The sequence below is a fragment of the Chiloscyllium plagiosum genome, chromosome 2 (genome assembly GCF_004010195.1).
Source record: "Chiloscyllium plagiosum isolate BGI_BamShark_2017 chromosome 2, ASM401019v2, whole genome shotgun sequence".
Taxonomy (NCBI): domain Eukaryota; kingdom Metazoa; phylum Chordata; class Chondrichthyes; order Orectolobiformes; family Hemiscylliidae; genus Chiloscyllium; species Chiloscyllium plagiosum.
The window spans coordinates 110,776,038-110,796,979 of record NC_057711.1 but is presented as its reverse complement, the minus strand read 5'-3'; the positions used below and the strand labels follow the sequence as shown (position 1 = coordinate 110,796,979).

The 20,942-nt window shown below is 42.3% G+C and overlaps 1 protein-coding gene across 3 annotated transcripts in view; it reads left to right on the top strand.

Annotated features, from left to right (window-relative positions):
* The first annotated feature begins 1,236 nt into the window (after positions 1-1,236).
* plppr1 (phospholipid phosphatase related 1) overlaps positions 1,237-20,942 on the top strand; it is a 120,180-nt gene continuing 100,474 nt past the window's right edge. The window contains exons 1-2 of one of the 3 annotated variants that reach the window (XM_043715651.1): positions 1,237-1,599; positions 4,848-4,966. In XM_043715651.1, coding sequence (XP_043571586.1) covers positions 4,901-4,966 — 66 coding nt within the window. In that variant the 5' untranslated portion in view covers positions 1,237-1,599; positions 4,848-4,900. The remainder of the gene's footprint in view (positions 1,600-4,847; positions 4,967-20,942) is intronic. The other 2 variants (XM_043715660.1, XM_043715616.1) reach the window with 2 other exon arrangements.

Genomic DNA, 20,942 nt, shown 5'->3' with positions numbered 1-20,942 from the left:
CACTCTGTAGGGAATCTAATCTTTCCTTGATTCGGACTCACTTGAGCTCTGTCTTAACGGTAATATGAAGTGGAGGAGCCAGTGTTGGATGGGGGTGGACAAAGTTAAACATAACACCAGGTTATAATCCACCAAGTTTATTTGGAAGTACTAGCTTTCAGATCGCTTCCTTCTTCAACCAGTGGGGCAGGATCACACACTCTTCCCCCACCCTCCTGCCCCCACACACACGTTTATAGGTGATTTTGCATTTGCAGACATGTTCTATTTTGTCTAAAAAATGCACACAATCTGCAGGCAGTCAGTCCATATAACATTTTATAAATTCCTACTTTGGAAGTAGAACCAATCTGACTCAAGACTGGATTACAAACAGACTCTAGCCTCACACCTTTAATGCATTGTCTGAGCGGACGTATCATTGTTTTTAAAAAAGTAAAACTTTAAGTTCTCAGGAGTGTGACTTGAAAGACAGTTGGGATTTACATATTAATGAATTGATACCTGTAACCCGTTCTAAAAGATGAAAGAATTAACAGCAGTCTGGGTTTGTTCAATATATCCTATTAGTTGCATCTTTTACTGTAAATTCTGTGTCCTATCATCCTGCCCCACTAGTTGCCTGATGAAGGAGCAGCGCCCTGAAAGCTAGTACTTCCAAATAAACCTGTTGGACTATAACCTGGTGTTGTGTGATTTTTAACTTAAGGGTAATAGACTGGAGTATCAATGGAGTTAGTATACATCAAACTTATCTAACTGAAATGGTGGATAAGACTCGGGGAAAATGTTGCAGAGCCTCCACATGTTCTTGCGTGTACACGAGTAAGAAAAGTTCACGAAAAGCCGTAGGTCCCACCTCCAGAGCAGGCAGGACTTGAACCCAGTTAGACAAAAAAAACCCTGCAGATGCTGAAATCCAAAGTAGACAGGCAGGAAGCTGGAACAACACAGCAAGCCAGGAAGCATGAGGAGATGGAGAAATCGACCTCTCAGGTATGACCCTTTTTCAGGACTAAAGCAGCGTTATACCAGGACTTGAACCCAGACATTCTGGCCCAGGGGGCGAGACATCACAAGAGCGCCTCCCAAAGAAACTGAAACCCCTAAATTAAATTGTCAGTTTAAGATCAACAAAGGCCATTTTGCAAATTAGACTTCGTTGAGTTTTTTTTTTAAAACACAAGTCTGTGTGCGAGAGAGAGCAGTTGTGTATGAGGGAGAGAGGACTCCTGATTGAACGGGTTATGTTTCTGAGAGCACATCATCTGTCTGTGCACACATGTGGGCAGAGGAAAGCAGATTCCGTTTTAAGCAACTTCTGTGACTTGACTGGCTGGTGATCCCGCCTCCTTTAAAACCCCTCCAAACAGGAAATGAGACGTGAATGGCAAGGGGTGGCAGCAGAGGGGCAGTTCTGTGGGATGGTGTCGCTGTGTTCGGGTAATCAGCGAGGAGTGAGGATGAGCTGCTGGAGGGAGTAAGGCAGCGGAGTGCAGGAAGCTCCTACCCCACTCGCTGTGGCAGCTCCTAGCGTTTGTCCTGATGGTGCGTTCGGTGAGGCAAAACAGGGCTGGTCGACGAGTGGCAACAGCACAGGTAAGGAGGAAGATCCAGCTCATTTCCTCGCTCTCTCCGTCTGTCGCTTCTTTTGTTTGTAAGGACCAGACATTCTCACAGCAGAGCCACATTGACTCAGCAACAGTCAATAGAAGCAGTTCTCCCTTGCTCAAATCTCAAATGCTGGAGAAAGTCTTTGTTTCGTTTTGTGTTGAGTAATCCAACCTTGTGGAATCAGCAGATTCACTATTTTAACGGGGATTGTCACCTATTGTTCGAGACAATGACGGTAGATTGTGCGTTTTGTCCTACTCTAACAATTGATTTAATATTAGTACGGACAAAATGAGTTTTATTTCCTCGGATTAAATTAGCAGTTTTATTATTTTGCAGTTTCTTTATGGTTTTGGTGTGTTTTCACATTTAGCTCTTTTGAGGTCCCTGGACCTTGTATTGTTTGACTGGGACCATTTTTTTGCAAAACCTGCTTTTGTTGTCAAAGCGAGGAGGGACAACATACGCTCCCTCTCAACAGGGAATCAGTTCAGGATCTTCCCTTTATATCTGTAGAAACTTTCCGTCTGACTTGTGTTTTTGCCTGAAATGAACTTGAAGGTTCCAGACCTTCAGTCAGTGTTATTTTGTGTGTGACTACATTGCAGTTAGAATCAAACAGAGAGAATAGTCTTTGGATAGTGGGCGGCTGTTTGTTCTCACAAAGAGATCTCTTCACTTGTGTAGAAATAACCGTGTGTTCTGGGATATCCTCACTATATCCTCTCGGTTAAAGAGAACGGACAATGCTGTATTAGATCGGTGTAGCGTGAATCCTGTGCAAAGCCTGAATTTTACCTGCACACCCAGTTACTGGAGAACCCTCCCTCAGTGATCCATTCACATTATAGCGTTGTGATTTGGGCCCCTTTAGTTCGGCGATAGTAGGGGAATTACATGCGTGACTATAGTTGACCTACATTTTTTTCCTCTTCCGAAAAAAGGATTCAAGGAAACGTGTACCTGCCCCTGCACGGACCATTTATATTAAGTGAGGCCAAAACGTGTGATTTCATTTGGACAATGAACTGGCTGACATGTCCAAATTGAACATTAGAGGTTGGAAGGCATTTCTTAGAAGAAACTTGAGAAATTTAAGCAACATTTTTTTGAAAAAAAGTTTGTTTTTCTAAGTCATTAGATGTATTAATTCCGGTTGTCTATGCACATATTGGGCCACTAGTATTTACTACTGATTTTATTCAAACACATTGATGTGCTCAAGGAGACAAACAGGCAATAAATGTCTTCTTTAAATAAATTAGCACTAAGTATGCATGGAGTGTTAATACAGGAATTTACTGTTCAAATGCAACATGCTCTGGGTATGTTGGACCTGGCAACTTTAAAATCCAACCTAAGAGTGAGGGAAGAATATGAACTGTCAAAAAGTCAGTCATTTTTTGGATTACTGTAGTATTTTAAGCACTGTAGCCTTAAGTTTGTTTTTAATGAACTTCAAGAATTCCATGTGTTCAACAAATTTCCCTGCTCCCATTATTTACACTCCATTGGGTTTTAGTTTGAGATAATTGTCAACAGTTGGAAAACAAGTCTATGAACAGGAGCAAAATGTTTGAAACATCTTTTAAGAGATGGGCATTCCTTATTTTTTCATTTTTCTAGGAAAACAGAACTAAGAATAAAACAGATTAATTAGTGTTCTCCAATCGTATCTTGTGTTTTACTAAATTTAGCCAATGGATGAAAATAGCTCAAAATAATTAGGAGTAATTTATATTTTGAAAATGCATTGCTAATGAAAAGAAACACATGGTTTTTAACCATGCAGAAGCTGTCCATGTGCTTTCCTGAGTAAGTTATTAATTATGGGAAACAAAACAGGCAATGGTTTGCTAGTCATTAAAGGAGCAATCATACACATTCATTTTATGGTAACATCTCAGTGATGTATAAGAATGTGACTCAATATTCAATTGTGCCCTTTTTCCAGAGGCAGTGAATGGATCAATGATGAAAATCAAGAAATCATAGAATTTGTGCAAGTCATAGCAACTTCAGTTAAACTCTAGAAATATGCAGAAATGAGTATCCCTTTATAGTTATTTTAAACTCTTACAAGAAGATACGAAGATACTAACGTTTAAATTTTTTTAATTTTATAAAAGATGGATCAGTTTACCTTACAATATTGCATTTATCGAGAAGACTGCATATTAACATGAGACTGACATAATGCATTTATAACAGAAAAGCCAGATAAACCCATGAAAGAGTAAGGAATTGAAGACTACATCAATGTAATGAAAAGGAGAAGACTGCCTTCTTATTGTATACTTCATGACCACAGGAGGTTCCAAAGCACCGTTTATCAAATGAAATACTTTGTGTGTCACTACTGTCACAATTTAGCATACACGACAACCAATTTGAATGCAAAAAGGTCCAAACAACACTGTGATCATGAATAAATAATCTGTTTTAATGCCATTGATTGAGCAATAACTATTGGCCAAGGGCACTGGGGTAACTTTCCTACCCTCCTTCAAAACAGTGCTGTGGGATCTTTTACATCTACCGGAGGGGGTAGAAGAGACTTTAGTTTAAAATCTCACTTGAAAGCCAGCATTGCTGATAATACAGCACTCCCTCAGTAATGATGTGCAAGCCTTAATATTTGTGCTTAAGTCCTGCACAGTAAGTGTGCTATCCAGTGCACCACAGATAAGGTGGGAGGAGACTCTTACAAAATCATGAGTACAGTGTGGATTTAGATCATTCAGCCAATCAAATCCACACCAACCCTCCGAAGAGCATCCCAACCAGACCCTTCATCCTATCCCTGCATTTCACACAGCTAATCCATCTAACCTGCACATCCCTGGACATAGTGGGCAATTTAGCATGGCCAATCCACCTAACCTACACAATTTGGACTATGGGAGGGAATCTGAGCACCTGAACGAAACCCAAACAGACTTGGGAAGTTTATACAAATACTAACAGACAGTTGCTCCAGGGTGGAATTGACCCCAGTTTCCTGGCACTGTGAAGCAGCAGTGCTAACCACTGAGCCAGCCACCCAAATGCAGAGAAACACACTGGCATGGGATAATTGGGCAGAATAGCCAGTTTCTGTGCTGGAGATAGTGTTATTTGATGCAGTATAAAAGCTGAATCAGTACTTTCTAAGATAGTAAATTCTATGTCTGGTTTGAGTGAGCACTCACTCAGTTTAAATATGTAATTAAAATGTCATTATTGATTTGCAGGTGTGAAAGACTCAAACTCATCTCTCTTCCCAAGCGTGATCTGATGAATCATAATGGCTACAGAAACAAGCAATATTCAGAGGAGTTACTCCATTATTCCATGCTTCATATTTGTAGAGGTAAGGGGGTGATACCATGCATGTAGGATTCTTTAAATGTCTGGCTGTCTCTTTCATGTTCTGCTTCAGAACAGCTGGAAATGCATGACTCACCATGAGTGAGTCAAGCAAATGCGAATCATGGAATGCAAGCACATGATTCTGGAAGTACTCCACAGGCCAGGAAACAGCTTAAAGAGAGAAATAGTTAACCTTTCAAATTGTTTTGTCAGAATGGCTGTCAGGGCATTGACAAGGGAGAACGTTCCCAATGCCCGTACACCAAATCAAATACTTTGGTGTAGAATAAGGAATCTGCTATTTAGACTGAGGGGTGGAGAATTTTTTTCCATCAAATATTTGTGCATCTTTGGCATTCTCCACACCAGAATACTCTGGATCTAAGTCACTGAATATATACAAGAAAATGCATTAGATATATTTGGATATTGGAAGTATTGTAGGGATTGAGAGGAATGGGCAGGAAATTGTCGTATATGTGGAAGATCAGACGTGACAATGGATAGGATGGTGGAGCAGGCTGGAATGGCCTATTTTACTTCCCATTTCTCATGTCCTTCTATCCTTCAATGCTTCCTGAAATGTCAAGCATCAGCCATTGATTTGTTTTTATATCAATGAATTAAGATGGGAGGGGTTTTGAGAAAAATTGCGAGCGACTTATAATTGAAAGCTTCTGCTGTAAATGGATTAATATGCACGTGCAGGACACATGTAGTCAAGTCATAATTGGCTCAGGGTGTTTCCAGATCCAGTGAAGCCTGCAGCTTATCTAGTTTTGTCGAAAGAGCAAAGCATACTTTACTGGAATATATTTTAAAACGGTTTGGAAACATCTGACCCACACAACACTGAAAAGGTGATCAGAATGCAGCAGGATTTAATTAATACTTAATTAATACTGCATTTTAGCATGGTTTTAAAACATTGTTGGATTTCCTCAGGTTTTTCTTGACACAAACTCCCTTGTGCAACGGGAGCAATTATACATCATGGTCAAGATGAACTACCCAAGGAGGAAGCTGAAAGAGCTCTAGGTGTGTTAGGGGACTCATGTAGCCACTAACAAAACAAATTGAACACTGCTGTAATGCCCGGTTATGCGAAAGCTATGTGATTTACACATGGGACAAATTATGTGGGCATATGGCTGTAATTATATTGTTGATCTGCCCAAGGCAGAGGAGACTCTCTGCTGGATGACTAGAGATACAATGACCATAAGACATAGGAGTGGAAGTAAGGCCATTCGGCCCATCGAGTCCACTCCGCCATTCAATCATGGCTGATGCGCATTTCAGCTCCACTTACCAGCGTTCTCCCCGTAGCCCTTAATTCCTCTAGACAACAAGAATCTATCAATCTCGGCCTTGAAGACATTTAGCGTCCCGGCTTCCACTGCACTCCGTGGCAATGAATTCCACAGGCCCACCACTCTCTGGCTGAAGAAATGTCTCCGCATTTCTGTTCTGAAATGACCCCCTCTAATTCTAAGGCTGTGTCCACAGGTCCTAGTCTCCTCGTCTAACGGAAACAATTTCCTAGCATCCACCTTTTCCAAGCCATGTATTGTTTTGTACGTCTCTATTAAGTCTCCCCTTAATCTTCTAAACTCCAACGAATACAATCCCAGTATCCTCAGCCGTTCCTCATATGTTAGACCTGTCATTCCAGGGATCATCCGTGTGAATCTCCGCTGGACACGTTCCAGTGCCAGTATGTCCTTCCTGAGGTGTGGGGACCAAAACTGGACACAGTACTCCAAATGGGGCCTAACCAGAGCTTTATAAAGTCTTAGTAGTACATCTCTGCTTTTATATTCCAACCCTCTTGAGATAAGAGACAACATTGCATTCGCTTTCTTAATCACGGACTCAACCTGCATGTTTACCTTTAGAGAATCCTCGACTAGCACTCCCAGATCCCTTTGTGCTTTGGCTTTATTAATTTTCTCACCATTTAGAGACTCTGGTCAAGAAAAAGGAGGCACATGTCAGATATAGACAGCTGGTCTCAAGTGACTCCCTCGAGGAGTACACTTAATAGGGAAACCATGAGGGGAGAAAAAGGGCATATGAGATAGCTTTGGCAGATAAGGTTAAGGGAAAATCCAAGGGCAAAGGAGTAACTGGAGAGAGAGAGAATAGGGTCCCCGAAAGATCAATGAAGCAAACCATGTAGGAAACCACAGGAGATGGGCGAGATTCAAATGAATATTTCATGCCAGTATTTACTGTGGAGAAAGACATGGAAGCTAGGGAACTCGGGGAAAGAAATAGTGATGTCTTGAAAAGAGTTCACATTACAGAAGGGGTCTTAAAAACACAAAAGGTAGATAAATCCTTGGAACCTGATCAAGTGTATCCCAGGACATTGTGAGAAGCTAGGGAATAAGTTGCAGGGTCCTAAGCAGAGATATTTGTATCATCGACAGCTGTGAATGAGGTGCCAGAAGATAGGAGAGTGACTGAGGTGGTGCAGTCTTTAATAAATAACAGCAAGGACAACTACTAACCAGTGAGCCTAAAATCAGTGGTGGGGAAGTTGGAGGGGATCTTGACAGACTAGGCTTACATGCATTTGGAAAGGCAAAGACTGATTACGGATAGTCAGATGCCTTAGTGTGTGGGAAATGTTGACTCAAACTTGATTGAGTTTTTTTTTTAAAAAAGAGGTGACCAAGAAGATAGATTAATGTAGAGTTGTAGATATTGACTTTAGCAAGGCCTTCACAAGGTTTCACATAGTAGACTAGTTAGTTAGTTAGTTAGTTTAAATCATGAGAGATTCAGGGAAAACTGGCCCATTTGATAATAAATTGGCTTCATGGTAAAAAAAAAAGAATGGGGTGGTAAAGGGTTGCTGTTGAGACTGTGGCACACTGTTGGTCACGAGCCTCCAAGGATCGGTACTAGGTCCACTGTTGTTCATCATTTACATTAACGGTTTGGATGATAATATAGGAGGCATTGTTAGTAAGTGCTCCTGATGAAGGGCTTTTGCCCGAAACGTCAAATTTCCTGCTCCTCGGAAGCTGCCTGACCTGCAGTGCTTTTCCAGCACCACTTTAATCTAGACTCTGGATTCCAGCATCTGCAGTCCTCACTTTTGCCTAGTAAGTGTGCAGATGACACCAAAATTGCTCATATAGTGGACAATGAAGAAGGTTATCTAGGGATATAATGAGATCTTGATCAACTGCTCCAGTGGACCGTGGAATGGCAGATGGAGTTTAGTTTAGACAAATGCAAGCTGTTGCGTGTTGGTAAGGCAAACAAGGACAGGACTTACACAGTCAATGGTTGGGCCCTGGGGAGTGTTACCAGAAAAACCTAGAGGTGCAGGTACATAGTTCCTTGAAAGTGGTGTCACATGTAGATAGGGTGTTGAAGACAGCATTTAGTCAGAACATTGAGTACAGGAGTTGGGACATCCTGTTACAGCTGGACAAGACATTGACAAGGGCACATTTGGAAAACTGAGTACAATTCTGGTCACCTTGCTATGTATTGAGGTGGATACTCACTGACTGGCTAAGGCTGTGAATAACCACTCAATCATTTGCTATTTTTACCTAGCATGAATTTGAGGACAGGTAGGCAAGGCCTGTATCCGCTTGTGTGTCAAGACACTATCTAATTGCAGTGTTTGAGATGCTTCATGGAATTGATATTGTAGATCGGCAAAACTGTATTCTTTAATTGGCACATTCAGAACGAAGGACAAAGTATAAAGGATAATAGATATGGGAAACTTTTTGAAACAGAGATAATCAACACATTGAATATCAACCTGCTCAAAAGCTGAACGAACTTATGAAATAACAAAATCGTTTAAAGTGAAAACAGCATGATTGATGGTGTGGAAGATCAGCAGGAAGAGCAGTGAAACAAGTTTAATGCTGGTTATCAGTTGAGTCATTGGCTATTTGAATAGTCATACTGGCAATCAGGAAGTGAGGCGGGAGAACAGCTTCTCAGTTGCTTGTGTCTGACATGTATAGGGGATGCGGGTTAATGCTGAGAAGTGCTATAAGCACCACCACTGAAAGGTACCATATGCACTTGTGGACAGAATGGATTAAGATCCCAGGAGTAATTTATTTCCAGAACTTCCTCAAAAGTCTCCTGACCAAATGTTTATCCTATTAATGTAACATAACTAGTTGCTAACATGCAATAAACAATTTCTAGTTAGACTAAATGATGTTCCATGACTATGCTACACCAAACGTGCCCTGTAAGTTTCCACACTAATAGTGGATGGTTCCAATAAACTGAACAAGGTAAGGTGCAGATTCCCTTTAGCTAGATATACAATAGCTGTGATTCTCTATCGTGCTTTATTTCCTTTCTCCCTACAAAGAAAGGATTGAACTGCCTCTCCCGTTAACACTATATGGTCTGCCCCTGCACATATCTGGAACTGTATGGGAGATCACAGCCACAGATCTGCTGTACAGGCAGTGGGGCATTCATTAAGAAATGGGCTTGTACAATGGACTAGACATTGACTTTTGAATTCTGAGCTAGTTCAAATGCAGTTTCCTTGCTCATCTGGCTGTAAAGGCTCCATCTCACCTTGATTTGAGCCGGCCCAACCCAAACTTCAGCATAGACAAAATTTTAATGAAATCGTATGCATGCCATTCTACCTTTGGCACTTTTGCTGGCAATTTGAATGAGCCATCCAACTCATTCCACTTGCCATCTCCTGCTCTAACACTCCAAATTAATTCCTTTTTAAGTAGTTATCCCATTACCTTTTGGTTCTTATTGAATCTGTTTAGTCATCTTGTGAGGCCGTGCACTCCAGGTTATGAGAATTGACTGTGTAAAATAAAAATTCTTCTCATCTCCCATCTGTTCCAATGGCCTCAAGCCATTGTCCTTTGGTCACCATTGGAAAGTTCTTCTTTCTTACTCTTTCATGAATTGAAACTCCTCTTAATTCTGTCACACTCATTCTCACTTTCAGAAGAATTTTCTCCACAAAGCTAAAGTCCCTAGCCTTCTGGAGCCTATCCTATATTGTGGTGACCAGAATTGTACACAATACTCCAGCTGATTACCCAATGCTGCTTAAAAAGTATCTAACATTACAAACATGCTTCGGACATGTGCTTATTGGACAGCTCTACAGACTTCATCAATTTACATTTCTATTGATGTGCTTTGCAAGAATGGATCACAATATGTTCTTTGTGGGGTATGCCCATCGTTAACACCAATTCTGCTGGTTTGGAAAATCTGTACCATAATCAGATATAGTGCTGTCTTCGTTTGGCAAATTCTGGTTCGTCGATACTCAGGAGAACATGGATTGACAATTCAGTCTCTAAATTAGAATCAACTAAATCCTAATAGTTGTCTAAAAACATTTCAATGCTCGCTAAAGTTGTGGCAGTCGAATGGTGGAGTGGACTCGATGGGCCGAATGGCCTTACTTCCAGTCCTATGTCTTATGGTCTAATCATGTCATATAGTATACTATGTGCAGAATGCATTTCAACAACAGTAGCTTCCAAATCCACACTGTCCTGCCTGAAAAGGACAACGTGCACTGTGTGCATGCCGGGTGGCACAACCTGCAAGTTCCATTCCAAGAAACATACCATCCTGTCTGGGAACAGTATTGCCATTCCATCATCGTCACTGGGTTAAAATCCCAAAGTTTCCATCCATATAGCACTGTGGGTGCAGCTGTACTAGACAAACAGCAGCAGTTCAAAGATGGCATCTCACCACAAACCACTCCAGGGAATGGCAACACATGCTGCCTTTGACATAATATATGTATGTATTGATGTAGGCGACAGGGCTTTGATTTTGTTGCTCCTGCAGAATCTTCTACTCAGTTTTGAATGTGGTCATGGATCGTGACAGTTTAGACTCTCATCTTCATTTAAACAGATTGCCACAGGATCCTCATGCCCCTTTAATTTAAATATCACACCCGACAACATTAATTCATCACATCTGCCAATGCCTCACGTGGACAATGACTAGCATTTCAGACCAGTTAGGTAGTTGCCAATCTAAGCCGACTCCATCCACACTTTACTCCATGATCCTTGTTAGCTTTACACAATAAGTCTTCAGCGAGGTCAGTTGTATTGGAAATTTCAGTTGCTCCCAACCGTCCACAGATTTTTGGCAGATTGAGCTTCAAATTCACTACACTGTTTGAAGAAATGCTTCTTCAACATCTCAGCACAAAGCACTGAGCCCTCACTAAGATTATGCCCTCTTGTTCCAGATTCCATTTCCCCAAGAGCAAATAGTGTTAAAACTAATTTGAGATATAGAGAAACTATGAAGGACCTCTGTTACATTGCCACTTAACCTGCTAAGCACACAGGAGTACAAATTATGCAACTTTTGTTTTTAAAACATTTTAACCAGGTTTTTTTTTGAAAAAATGAATTTATATTGTAACTTGTCTAAGGCTGAGGCATTGATGCTGAGGTTTTGAAAAGGACATAAATTGGTAGGGAGGGCAGATACGTAGCAGGTGAAGTTCAATGCAGAGAAGAGAGGTGATGTATTTTGGTAGTAAAGAACATATTTAGGTGATTTAAAATAAAGGTGCACAAATCTAGAGGGAGTACAGGAACAGAGGGACTGGGTAAACCTATATAGATCATGTGGCAGGACAGAGCAGTTAATAAAGCAAACAGCGTCCTTAGCTTTTTTTAAATGGACATACAGTACAAGAGCAAGAGGTGATGCTGAACTTGTATAAGACACCCTCTCTAGGCCTCAACAAGAATATTGTTCACAGTTCTGGGCATTACCTGCAGGGATTGGAAACTTTATAGTTATTGGGATAGATTGGAGAGTTTGAGACTGTTCTCTTTAGAGAGAGGCAGAGAAGAGATCTGTTCGAAGTCAAGGGGTCTGGATAGGAAAGAGTGAGAAATTGTTGTCACTCAAAAGCAATTGGATTTATGAGCGCACAGGTTTAAAGTGATTTACAAAAGAAGCAAATGAGAATATTTTTCCCTGCACAAATGGTTCAGGTCTGGAACGTATTGCCTGGAAATGTGGTGGCAGCAGGTTCCTTGATGCATTTGTTAGGGCTTTGAATGATTATTTAAAATAGGAACAATATGCAGGGGAAGAGACTGACACTAACTCATGATACTCATTTCAGAGATCCATTCCAGATAGAATGGGCTAAATGGCCACCTTCTGCACTGCAACACTTAATTCTGTGATTCTGAGGGACAGATCCTTAAACTGAGCACAATAAAAATCAGACATCACGTCTCTCTAAGTTTCAGATCCTGCTGATCAACATTGCATTAGTTTTACTACTTGTACATCTACACCAGATTTTAGCGATTTGTATACAAAATGATCTGAGTTGTTTTGCTTCTTCACAGGCCCTAGTATCTCATTGTGAACAACGAACAATTGGGGCAGGAGTAGATATCTGCTACATGGCCTCTTCAAACCTGCTTTCAACAAGGTCATGGCTGATTTTCAGATCAACTTTATGTTGATGGGGGGGTGGGGGCGGGAGGAGAAGAGGGGGAAAGAGAGAGATTGTCCAAAGCTAGAGGGCATACACTTGCTGTCAGAGGGGAAAAACTCAAAAAAGGACCTGAGGGATAATGTTTTCACACAGAGGGTAGTGCATATGTTGAACAAGCTATGGGAAGAAGTGGTGGAGGTGGGTACAATTACAGTATTTAAAAGGCACCTAGATAGGTATTTGACTAGGAATTATTTAGTGGCATGGAGGCCAAATGCTGGTAAATAGGATGCCTGGTCATCAGAGACAAGTTGAATGGCCTTTTTCTATGCTTTATGACTGTGAGTTGTATAGTCTGACAGTGGGGAACAGTTTACAAACAAGGGTCTTCCATTAAAAGAGAGATGTGGAATTCCTTCTCTCAGAGCTTTGAGTTTCTTTGAAATTCTGTTCCCTAGACAGCAGTGGAGACTGGCCTATTAAATATTTAAGGACAATTTAGACAGCTTTTCAACTTACAAGGTAGTTGAGAATCAGGGTAATGGAGGTCATAGTAAGATCAGCAGTGAATAGGTCGGAGGGGCCAAATGGCCTCCTATCCTCCTTTGTTATCTTGGGACCTTATGGATTTATTCAATCCTCCAAGAATCACTTGGAAACTTGGATGCACAACCCTTTTCCTTCCTTCAGGTCACTGATGTTAACACCGAAAGGGATCCAAAGTGGGCAAGGCTAGAATAAAAAGGGGTTGCTTGTATGGTATTTAGGACTAGTAATTCAGCAGTCTGGATTGGAGAGAGCACAGGAGTTTGAATTACACCATGCCAGCAGAGGAATTTCAACCAAGTTAATAAATCTGGAATGTAAATGCTAGTCAATTTGATAATTATGATGAAACCACCAAAATGCATTTCAACAGAGGAAATCTGCCACACTCTCAATAAAGGGAATGTGCTCTGGTGGGACCCAAGTGTCACCCTTGGATCCACAGTAGTGTGTCTGGACTCTTCACTCTATTCTGAAGTGGCCTGACAAGCCACTCAATCCTGTTACAATTGTGACAGAATAAAATAAAACAGTGTGACTACCTCACGTCACAAGGAGTGCAGCAGTTGAAGAAAAGTGGTTCATCACCACATTTTTTAAAAGGCAAGTGCTGATGAACAGTAAATGCTGGTCCTGTCAGGGACTCCCACGGCTTAGGAACACGTGGAGAAAAAGACCAACATGGATTTACAGCAAGCTTCAGATGAGGGAGAAAAGACTAGAAGCTAATAGGGTTGGATGAAGTTGGGACGAGGGGCCTGCATGGCTTGGGCCAAATGACCTTTCAGTCACACTGAAGTCAATGTCAAGTATGCAATGAGAACCAGGGAGGCCAGGACAGTTCTCCAGGATAGATCACCTGCCCCATACAATCAGAGCATATTCCCTTTATCTCTCGACTTTCAGCCTTCAATCTCCTAGCCATTTTAAAATCGAACAAGACAGTTTCAGTCAAGGAAAAGCTTGTGATTTAGCCTTTTACTTCGAGACTGGTTAGATATTGTGGAGTTTTCTAATGTAGATTCCCTGCTGCCTGACACAAATTTGGCAGCTTTGTTCAAATCACCCGAATATGGTCACGGACCTGGGAGCCAGTGTGAACTGTTTGGAGATTCACTTCAGTTTACAGATTCCCCCTTATTACCAAATTCTTGTTGCTTGAGTTATTTCCACCCCCAGGTTTAGTTTGGCAGAGCTTCCAGCTTTAATTAGTACCTTCCTGACATTGAACAGTTGAAAAACTCCTGCCCAGGTTATGTAAAGTTAAACCACTGATTCACTGACTCTCATACTTGTTATCTCTGTTCAAAATAGATTTTGAGTGACCTCAAAGGACAGCTCCATCTTCACTGTCCATGGTCTTTAAGTAGACTTGGGCAAACTTCGGAGGGTCGGTGTGGACTTGTTGGGCCAAAGGGCAGATTTCCATTCTGTAGGGAATCTAATCTTATCAAATTATACTCAAATATAGAATATAATTTTTAAAATATTTTAAGTTTTCAGCATTCAAACAGAAGTGTTAGAATATTTGAACCATGTTCACTAGGAACAGGATATCTCCATAACTTTGGCAAAAAGCTGAAAATGTTTTATTCCTTATGCATAATGCAGGGTACTCTGAATGTCAGGAGCATGTCCATGTCAACAATACCTTGATACAATGGTTTAGTTAGGTGTGTAACATGGCTCTGCAGCCTTCAATAAGTGAGCAAAACTAAGAGTTTCAAACTTTTAGAAAAACCACAGCATGCCTTGTTAAAAAAAAAATTAGATCCTCACTAAATATTGAGCGGTTGGACATTAACCTTCAACATTGCCAGCAGATCCATGGCCCCTCAGTCTTGTCGCGGAGTGAAGCCATGTTCCAGTATCCCACTCGGGCACCAGCACACAGTCTGGACTGACATTCCATGGGGTGCCGAGGAAGCACTGACAAACATCTTGCCATTTGAGGTGAAACCTCCAAGGATGTGGCCCATCGTCATCCTCAGATGATCAGAAAAGATTCTGTGGGTGTAAGCTTAATTATTCTGGATTTCTTGCAAGTCAAATCTGTGAGCACTTCCAACATTTACTTGCTGTTGTGGAATATATGGAAGCTAATTTGGCAGTTAACTTAGCATGCACAGGATTATGTAACAGGGGTCCAGCAACAGATAATGATAGCACACTATGATAAGCTAGTTAAATCACTGATAGATGAGCTAATGCTGAAGATGATAGTGGTGTAATGTGATAGGTTAAGTGTCAGAAGCAGACCAGTGTGGCAGAGGATGCCTAGTTTAGAAAGACAAAGCATAACCAATCATACTAGCTTGCTATCATATAAGCACAGGAACTAATAAAGTTTAAAAAGTAGTGGCACCAAGAGTTTGGGGCAGTCGGGAATCCATTTTCTAATTGTCACAGCTTTTATTTGCAAATAAAAGTTTAACTTAGTGAAGGATTCTCTGCGTCTCCTGGTAATTCTGAGTATTGGGTTATCTTTCCACAACACTGTATAACCCGACCTAAATGTGAAACTCCCCGAAGAACCCTGTTGATGAAATTTTGAAAAGAAAGGCTTCATTCATCTGCTGCCTTTCATGACCTCAATGTCCCAAAGCTTTTTTTCCAGCAATTAAAGTACTTTTGAACTGAACTGTTGGAAAGCGAGAACGTTCAGTGAAACGGAGTCCGAGCCCAACTTGGAAATCAAAATATTTGATAAGGCAATAGTTGTAAATTCTTTGCAAATGGATGCGTGAACTAAGAAATTGCTAAATATTAAAGGTTTGGTTGTGGCAAAGACATCTTGCACTTTTTCTTAAAATGATTGGCACTCTGTACTTTGCAGGCAGTTTTGAGCTCTATTTGCTTACACCAGTCTGCCATGTCACAGCAATGAAGGCTATTTGTCAAGAGGCCTCAAACCATTGTATCAAAATGTTGTTTAGATAAAGAGTCTCATATTAAAAAAAAACATGCATTATGGATAAAGAACAAAGTGATTTCAGCTTTAAATTGAGGGATAGAGATGTGAGCCCAGAGTTTTTTGAAATTCCCAGTCATTGCAGTTCAAATATTGCACCATTTTGATGAGAGCTGAATTTTTAAAGAGAGCCCGGAGGGCAAAATAATTTGCATTTATTGCTCGCAAATCCTATCATCTGTTGGCCACAGTTTAAGTAACTTATGACGCTGCTGCCATCTGGTGGTAACATGATCTAAGGGGCGACTAAGTCAGTGATTAAGTAGAGTCAGATGTACAGCACAGAAACAGACCCTTCAGTTCAACTCATCCATGTCGACCAGATATCCTAAAATTAATCTAGTCCCATTTGCCAGCATTTGGCCCATTTGTGGACAATCACCTGATGAAGGAGCGGCGCTCCGAAAGCTAGTGTGCTTCCAATTAAACTTGTTGGACTATAACCTGGTGTTATGTGATTTTTAACTTTGTATACCCCAGTCCAACACCGGCATCTCCGAATCATGACCTGTGATTCCATTTTTAAAGCACTATGAACCTGCACTATTCAGATAGAAATTTAATCCCCGCACTGTACTGAGCTATATGATCCCAGCTGCAGCTCCTTCGTGCACCAAGTTGGATGAGGAAAAAGGGGCAATAAAGATTAGATAAGTTTTAAGTTAAAAGTGGAAGAGTTGATAGGGAGAAACTGTTTCCCAAGGAATTAATGACCAGTAACCAGAGATTGCAGATTGAAGATAGTTGGCAAAAAGAAAAACTTGGAGAAACATCACAGAACTCTTCCAGCAGCGCAGTCAACATTATTTACTTGTCACCCTAATTGGAATGCAGTTGGATACTAGCTGATCATAATGGGATATGGGGCATTTCGGTCAAGCCTAGATCTGCCCCCGATGTCTGCAATGGTACTTTATTTGAAAACTCAGCTAAAGGAACTCGCTTACCTGGCACACCATAATAAGGATCAATTACATTGAGCCCCCAGCTACACAGAACATGATCTTGCAGTGCATCCCCTCAGCTTCTGTATCCCTCAAAGTGGACGTTTGAAGAGTTGCATTTTAGCTCCCCTTCCCTCAAGAAGACAGATTGTAGGCAGAGGTGGGGAGGGTTTGAGGACAGTGTAATTAAGTTGGAGTGGCAGATTTATTACCCAGCCTTTCCCACCTTGTATTTGTCCATTTAAAATGCAGGGATTCATGATCTGACAGTGTCTGCTTTAAATATTCAGATGAAGTTGCATGTACACCACGAGGACCTGATTTTAACCTGGAGTGAGTGGTGGAAGCTCTGGGTCAGATTGGCTACTGGCAAAGGCCAGGCCAAGTAAGCAAAGCTACCAAAGTCATATGAAGCAGCTCTGAACCCACATAGCAAACTCAAACTGTTTCAATTAGATATAACATTTGCAATTAACTCTTACCACAAACAAGCAAAATGCTCAAGAGCCTCACAAAACCTCCTTTTCTGTACATCAGCAACTCATACACATTGGCTTCGCTTTAAAGATTTGTGAAGGTGCTTGATAGGAGCTTCAGAGGGAAAAAAAGTCTTGCTGAACAATGTTATCAACATTCAATCAACCTGCACTTACATAGCAGCTTTAGCATAGAATAATGTCTCAAAGATGCTCCACAACCAAATGTTATCAGACATAATAGGACTCTGAGCCACGTAAAGAAACGTTAGGAGAGTATACCTGGACTAAGGGCAGATCTGATGGATGGGCTGCTCACCTCAGATTTCTATTGGAAGATAGCTTCAAATTCTGGGTCCAAGGTGGGATATCAGGGACTTGCCTGCATTCGGGGAGCACATAAAGAAAGAGTCAGGGATGAGGACAGACCAACCATACATTAACTTTTTTTGTTGTAATGCAGTGTCATAATGAACACTCTCATGTTGTTGATCAAAATGCAGGAGGAAGTGAATGGGCTGGGGCAGAATCATTTTGTTCCAGCCCATAGGTGTAATGTTAATGACTAATGATTAACTCCAAAACCTGTGTCAGTTCACCTTTGTTCTGGGGGATTGCAGAGTAGTGGCAGTGGTGGTGGGGTGAAATTGAGGTGATTCGGAACTGGGGTAGAGTGCTAGCGGTAGTTCAGAGGCTCGGGTTCAAGCCACAAGACAAGGGTTCAAATCCCATCATGGCAGATTGATTAACTAACCTGGAATTATAACTGATCTCAGTAAATGGTGCCACATGGCAATCAATTTAATTTTAAGAATAGATTCCCTACAGTGTGGAAACAGGCCCTTCAGCCCAACAAGTCCACACCAATCCTTCAAAGAGTAACCCACCCAGACCCATTATCCTGACTAATGCAATTTAGAATGGTCAATTCACCTGTGACCTGCACATCTTTGGATTGTGGGAGGAAACTGGAGCACCCGGAGGAAACCCACGCAGACACGGGGAGAATGTGCAAACTCCACACAGACAGTCACCCAAGGCTGGAATTAAACCTGGATCCCTGGTGCTGTGAGGCAGCAGTGCTAACCACTGAGCCACTGTGAATGAGCTAACTCCCTGATGCTCTTTTAGAAAAGGAAATAAACACTGTCACCTGTAGGAGATTCCTGATCCATGCCATAATGTGGGGTAAACTGTTCTCTGAAATGACTGAGCAACCATGGAGCTAAAGGGCAATTACAGATAGGCAATAAATGCTGGTGTTGCCAGTGATGAAAGAATAAAGAAAGGTGATTCAAGTTTATAGGCTTGGTAGAGCAAAGCTATTCCCTCTGGTGGGAGGAGTCCTTGACAAGGCCGCACACTGTTAAAATTAGAACCCGGCTGTTTGGAGATTGTCAGGAAGGATGTCGGAGCCAGATTCATGATTTCTGTTCAATTATCAACCTTCAGTTTCTTTCAAAATGGATGTGGGTCAGTAGGTGAAATATTGAGTGCGGCACCACAACAGAGATTGCATTGTTAATCAGAACCTGTTCTGTATGATACACGGAGAAATGACAGCCTTCTATGGAGACAGCTGGGAAGGTTACCAAGGGAAGGCCTTGTGCTCTCCATCCTCCCACTGCAGAAACAAACAACTTTCCTTTGAGAACACCAGCTGCCGCTTGGCTTCTACTGAGTCACTGTCAACACAATCTAAAGGCTCCCTTTTGTAGTGCAGCCTGCAAAAAGCAGAGACATTTAAAACATGCCCATATGAAAAAGATCGTGCAAACACAATTAAAACCTACTCATGAATAGTCACACATATACATGAGAGATGTTCTTTCCAAAGTGGGCTTTGGGGAGGGAATCTGCAATTGGATCAGACTGCTCTACACCATTGTGAATGCAGTCTCAATCAACGGGTCGGAATCGGAAAGCTTTCCGATCCGACCGGGAGTCAGGCAAGGTTGCCCCACTCTCTCCTGCCTTGTTTGCGTGCTGTATGGAGCCATTTGCCGAGTCTATCAGGAAGGATGTGAGCCTGAGAGGGGTGACTATTCCTGGCAGCAGGGGCCTACGTGTTAAAGCCTCTCTGTACGTGGATGACGTCGCTGTTTTCTGCTCTGATTTGCTGTCCGTGCACAGACTCACGTGCATCTGTGACCAACTCCAGCAGGCCTCGGGGGCCAAGGTAAACTGAGGCAAGAGCGAGGCCATGCTCTTTGGAAACTAGGCTGACCAATCCTCTATCCCCTTCACAGTCAGGGCAGACCACCTGAAGGTGCTGGGTATTTGGTTTAGAGGGGCTGGGGTGCGCGCCAAATCTTGGGAGGAGTGTGTGTCACTAAGGTGAGGCAGAAATTGGGCAGATGGGAGCACTGGTCGCTCTCCATCATGGGTAAAAACTTAGTCATCAGATGTGAGGTATTCTCAGTGTTGTTGTACGTGGGGCAGGTCTGGCCTATTCCCCAAACCTTTGCCACTGCAGTCAGCTGGACTATCTTTCACTTCATGTGGAGATCAAAGATGAACTGTATCCAAAGGGATACAGTGTATAAAGATCTAGCAAAAGGAGTATATAAAAAAAACATCCAACGCTACCTTCACCCTGATGGCTATTTTATGTGCGGCTGCATCAAGTTGTGCGTGGATCCCCGGTACGCAAACACTAAGTGTCACTACGTACTGAGGTTCTACCTGTCCCTGGTGTTGCAAAGAATGGGCCTGGCCTCGTTGCTGTGGAACACTCCAAGTAGCTGGACCATTCTATATCACCTGCCCTTCATGGAGAAATTTATGAAGGAAAACACCTTTGACCAAGTCCATCAGGAAGTGGTCAGCACGTAATGTCCTTGAGACCCTTTTGGGAAAAGGAGAAAGTGGATCCTGTTGAGCAGTTCCCTGGGCAGACTGTCAAGTACTAGGACATGACTTGGCTGGTGCTGCCTGTGAGATCCTTTATGTATGCCCAGACTCTCTGCGCCAATAAACGCTGCCCTTGAAGCGGCTGTGGAGGGGAAAAAGACTGTCACACACCACCTTCTGGAATGTGCCGATGCAAAGGAAGTCTGAAGATGAATGCAGTGGTGTTTGTAGAAGTTCGTCCTGAGCAGCTCTGTGATGCAGGACAAGTGCTCCATGGTCTGCTCCCTGGGATGCACACCGAGACGAACATCAACTGTGCCTGGAGGACCATGAACTCTGAAGGACGCTCTTTGGTCCGCCTGAAACTTGGTCTTCCAGCTGAGTGAGTTGACCCCGACCTCGTGTTACAGACTGGCACATTCCAAGGTCCAGGACGATGTGCTGAAGGACACACTAAAGCTTGGGGCAGCTGCTGCCAAGGCATGGTAGGGAGCCCTTGAGCCCCGCCCCTCCAACCACCACCAGGACAGAACTCCACTGGTCCTCACCTACCACCCCACCAATCTCCATGTACAGCGCATCATCCGCCGTCATTTCCGCCACCTCCAAACGGACCCCACCATCAAGGATATATTTCCCTCCCCCCCCCCCCCCCAATCAGCATTCCGTAAAGACCACTCCCTCCATGACTCCCTCGTCAGATCCAC